Source organism: Sander lucioperca, chromosome 17, assembly GCF_008315115.2.
Source record: "Sander lucioperca isolate FBNREF2018 chromosome 17, SLUC_FBN_1.2, whole genome shotgun sequence".
NCBI lineage: Eukaryota > Metazoa > Chordata > Actinopteri > Perciformes > Percidae > Sander > Sander lucioperca.
This window is the reverse complement of record NC_050189.1, coordinates 18,990,967-18,995,966: the sequence shown is the minus strand read 5'-3', so window position 1 is coordinate 18,995,966 and position 5,000 is coordinate 18,990,967. Positions and strand designations below refer to the sequence as shown.

Genomic DNA, 5,000 nt, shown 5'->3' with positions numbered 1-5,000 from the left:
TTAGATTCTGGTTGAGGTGGTTGTGCCAGACTCAGGCCTTTGGCTGAGTCTCTATCTGTCAGAGGGAGAGCAGGAGTGCGGTTGTGAAGAAGTTGGTAATAATTTGGATTTCTCGGCAACGTCATCACTGCTTGCGCACTCGTGTAGCTAGTAGTAGTAGCAGCATAGCGTAAGTCAAAATGCCAAGGAGTTGTTGCGTGGTGAATTGTACAAAACAGAGCCAGTGATGGGTGCCTGATGTTTAACATACCTAGGGGGAAGCATTTCTTTGGCAAAAACCGGCGGAGGTTATGGCTTCAAGCCATAAGAAGGGCAGATTGGGGTCATATGTAAGAGTCAGGCTCCCATTGGATCAATCAGAGAAGTTGCAGCTTGTTCAATTGTTCAGCTAAGTGATATCTACCTGTCAGGGCTGTAGTACTCGAGTCCGGACCGTAGACAGTTAAAGGTCCGGACTCGAGACAAGTTTAGACTGCTAGCTAAAGCTATGCTGATGTTTTGCTAACGTTAGCGCAACAGCGTTAGCCTAGCCTGCTAACTAGGTAAATATTACGACTGCCTTCGTAGTTTCTTATATCTGCGTCCACGTTGTCAACATAAGACATGTGGCGTTAGTGCTCCTTTTGTACCATAATGTTATTGAATAAAATATTAAGCTTCGCTCCTACGAGATGGGTGGGTTTTTATTACGTTACACACAAAGCTAGCTAACTGGCTATAGTTAGCCTATATGCTAGCGGACATTAGCTAACGTTGCCGAGACAGCGGCAGCAGAGTTTCGGCGAGCTAACCACGACAGTGTTGTCGCTCTCTTGCCCACTATCAACCTCTGCTGCTAAAAACAGTCAACCTGTGTGTGTATGTGTGTGTGTGTGTGTGTGTGTGTGTGTGTGTATATATGTGTGTGTGTGTGTGTGTGTGTGTGTATATATGTGTGTGTGTGTGTGTGTGTGTGTGTGTGTGTGTGTGTGTGTGTGCAGTACTTTGATGGTATTAACATGTAAATTCTTCCATCACAGATACCATCTATCCAAACTTCAGTGACGGCTCTTTTTATGCTGTCATGTCTTTATTTACTTTCATGACAGGTTGTGTGTGTGTCTGTGTGTGTGTGTGTGTGTGTGTGTGTGTGTGTGTGTGTGTATGTGTGTGTGTGTGTGTGTCCGTCAGGTGTCAAACAGGAAGTGCTTTGAAGCGGATTGAGACAACAAGGATTAGTTTCTGTCTTCATACAGACATGACATCCCAAATAAACTTCCCTTTATCAATTAATTCTGACATTTCGTCCTCTGTTCCTCTGTGTGTGTGTGTGTGTGTGTGTGTGTGTGTGTGTGTGTGTGTGTGTGTGTGTGTGCAGCCTTCTGGCCGTTCTCCTCCTCTGAGATATCATCTGAATGATCGTATATAAACATCACGTCAGAGACAGTCTGTAGTTTAGACACTGTGGTGACACTGAAAACAGATCAGATCATAAAGTGATATATATATATATAAACTATTGCAGGGCTAAATAAGTCACAATATCGAACACTCACACGCACGAATCAAGGGTTTAAAGGTGCTCTAAGCGACGTTGGGTGACGTCACTTCTTGTTGACGTTCGAAGTCAACAAAACGGAGGCTAGCTCGCCCCTCCCTCCTCCTCATCCCTCATCCCTCCCTCCTGTGCTTCCTTAAAAAGTCATGAACACGCACTGTGGAAGTAAGCTACGTGCTACCATGCATATTTATGAACATTGTTGTATAAAAACACCATGTAAATATGCCAGAATTAGTAAAGAAAACTACTTTTCATCTGCAGTCCCTATAGGCAGGTAACATAGGACTAACATAGAGACAGCCAGCAGTCATACAGCACTCATTCACTATACATTAAAAGGTACACATAATGGTGACATATACATTGACAAAACAAACATGATGACAAAGAAATTATTCATCCACCTCTATGCTGCACTCAATGGCAGTCCTTCCAGAAAAATGTGGAGTTTTTTTGTGATTGTTGCAGGCAAAAATCCTTGATTATGCGCCACGTTTTCTTAAAAAATGCGATGGAATACGCAGGATATTTATGCAATTTTATGCGTACCAAAAAACAAAACAAAAAAACGCCCAAAAAATTTGAACAAAACGACAAAAGTTGAAAACAAACAAAAATGTTAAAATAAGCGACAAAAAGTATAAAATAAAAAAACAACTTTTCGTCGATTATTTTAACATTTTTGTTAGCCCTAACCCTTTAAAAAATAAAAAGTGCACCTAAAAAAAAATTATAAAAAAAACGTGAACAAAACGACAAAAGTTGAAAACAAAGAAATATTTTAAATTAAGCGACAAAAAGTAATAAAAAAAAACAACTAAAGTTTTTTTTAATAAAGACAAAAACTGCTGAAATCTTGCCTAGGGCTCCAGATTGCTTGGGGATTTGACTTAAACGTCTACGTAACACGTAACCTTGGTTACATCGGCCTTCAAATTCTCTTGGAAGTGCACCACAGACTTAGCCTGGGTAAACCCTGACGAACTTCCGGCAAATTTGAGATTTGCTCTGCATGACAGTCTGGCGAAGAGCCCATTCAAGCCCATTTCCAATGTCCCCGAAATTGAGGCACCAATCACAACCGTTGAGGTGGGCTTTACACCAATCACAACCGTTGAGGCGGGCTTTACACCAATCACAACCGTTGAGGCGGGCTTTACACCAATCACAACCGTTGAGGCGGGCTTTACACCAATCACAACCGTTGAGGCGGGCTTTACACCAATCACAACCGTTGAGGCGGGCTCTACACCAATCACAACCGCTGAGGTGGGCTTTACACCAATCACAACCAGCTTTACACCAATCACAACCGGCTTTACACCAATCACAACCGTTGAGGCGGGCTTTACACCAATCACAACCGTTGAGGCGGGCTTTACACCAATCACAACCGTTGAGGCGGGCTCTACACCAATCACAACCGCTGAGGCGGGCTTTACACCAATCACAACCAGCTTTACACCAATCACAACCGGCTTTACACCAATCACAACCGTTGAGGCGGGCTTTACACCAATCACAACCGTTGAGGCGGGCTCTACACCAATCACAACCGCTGAGGCGGGCTTTACACCAATCACAACCAGCTTTACACCAATCACAACCGGCTTTACACCAATCACAACCGTTGAGGCGGGCTTTACACCAATCACAACCGGGTTTACACCAATCACAACCGTTGAGGCGGGCTTTACACCAATCACAACCGTTGAGGCGGGCTTTACGCGATGACGATAGTGCAGCGACGGCGAGCAGCGAGCAGCTTTTTGTTTACATTCAACATGACGGCTACCGAAGAGCAGCGTCACCCGGATCGTTGGTCTGATTGGTTGAAGGACTATCCAATTGCGGCCAGAGGCATTTGAGCGGCGTCCGTTGGTGACGCCCCTTTGGAAATGAACTGTCAATTAACCTTTCCCAGACCCCCCCACTCTCAGTTACAACTGAGAAGGGTCTGGGGTCAACCAGGCTACCACAGACTCGACAGTGTTCGGAAAACGTATTTTTAATTCCAACTTTCTGTTTTCTGTTTCCCTCTCTGTTCTCACCGTCCGTTTGTCCGTCTCTCAGCCTGGAAGCCGCCATCAAAAAGCTGGATCCAGAAGAAGGCGAGCACATCTTAGAGTACATAACGACGCACGCCATGTTGACGAGAGAGAAAGCACGTAAGAGCCGATGCATGACGTGCATGTTGATGAACATTACACCCCCGAGTTACCAGGGTACAAAATTTACTTTTTCGTCCACCAGCCAAATGGCTAGTGAATGTTAAAATTTTACCAGCCACTCAAAAGATTACCATTGTGTGAGTGAAGCGAATCTACCAGCCAATTGCATATTTTACCAGCATTTGGCTGGTAAATGGTGCTAATTTTGAACCCTGCGAGTTACACCACATTTAACCTTTGTGTTGTCTTTCCGTCGACCAACAAGCAATTTTTTGCGGGTCAAAAAATCAACATTTTTGCCGATATTCCCGACGTTTTGTCAGTTTTTTTCCAAGTATTTTTGTCACTTTTCTTTTCCAGGTTTTTGTCGTTTTTTTTCTGCTCTTTTTCTGACATTTTTGTTGTGCTAGTCACTCTGGCACTGAGTATTGACGCTCATTAACTATTCCCTTGTAGCCGAGCTGCACCAATCACATCGCTGTATCTGATAGACCAGCCCGGTCTCACGGCAGTTCGTGAAATGGTCATGTTATTTTTAATCTATTGATATGTGTTCACGGGGGGCCGTTTTTCTCGTTTTTTTACGTGGTGGTCAGCACGAAAATGTGAAGTAATGTATTTCAATGGGAAGCATATTTCGTGGTCACAGCATGAAAATGGTAGGGAGTAGTATAAAAAGCCGAAAATCCCGCGGCCGTCTCCAGGCGTGTGAGGCGTCCTTTCCCCGTAATGTTTTTCCTAAACCCAACCTCCACCATCCCGTTATTGTCGCGCGTCCCCCGCGGCCGCCTCCTGGCGTATGAGGCATCCTTTTCGGCCTTCTCCCGGCGTGCGAGGCGTCCTTTCCCCGTAGGGTATTTCGTGCTGGCCACCACGAGAAAAACGTCCCCGTGAACACGTATCAATAGACTAAAAATAACGTGACACTTACACAAACTGCCGTGAGACCGGGTTGGATAGAGGCGGGCCAGAGGCGAGCTAAACAGGTGACGACAGCGCTGTGACGTCGAAGTCATTAGTAAACATTGCAAAATGGCTACGGATGAACGCCAGTTGTTTGAAACGGCTGTCACTACCCGATGTGAGTCGAGGGCAGATGTGAGTTGCGCATGCTCAGATTTAAACTGTTTACGGCCTAACGTGTCTTACTGAAATTCGTGAAATCCATAAAATAATAAACTTTTCTCTTTACATACAATAACAGAAGATGGAAATCATTTCAAAAACGTTTTAGCTATCTATGATTGTTTGGTTGCTAACGTTAGCACAAAACACCATCCAAGTGACAG

General features: G+C 44.5%; 2 protein-coding genes across 3 annotated transcripts in view; both read left to right on the top strand.

Annotated features, from left to right (window-relative positions):
• Window positions 1-5,000, top strand: part of LOC116064546 (zinc finger protein 239-like) — a 914,372-nt gene that overhangs the window by 132,424 nt on the left and 776,948 nt on the right. The gene's annotated exons all lie outside the window — the stretch shown is intronic.
• The window catches only part of LOC116064549 (aminoacyl tRNA synthase complex-interacting multifunctional protein 1-like), a 15,016-nt gene that overhangs the window by 4,719 nt on the left and 5,297 nt on the right, over window positions 1-5,000 (top strand). For both annotated transcript variants that reach the window (XM_031319786.2, XM_031319785.2), the window contains exon 2: window positions 3,614-3,708. In XM_031319786.2, coding sequence (XP_031175646.1) covers window positions 3,614-3,708 — 95 coding nt within the window. The remainder of the gene's footprint in view (window positions 1-3,613; window positions 3,709-5,000) is intronic.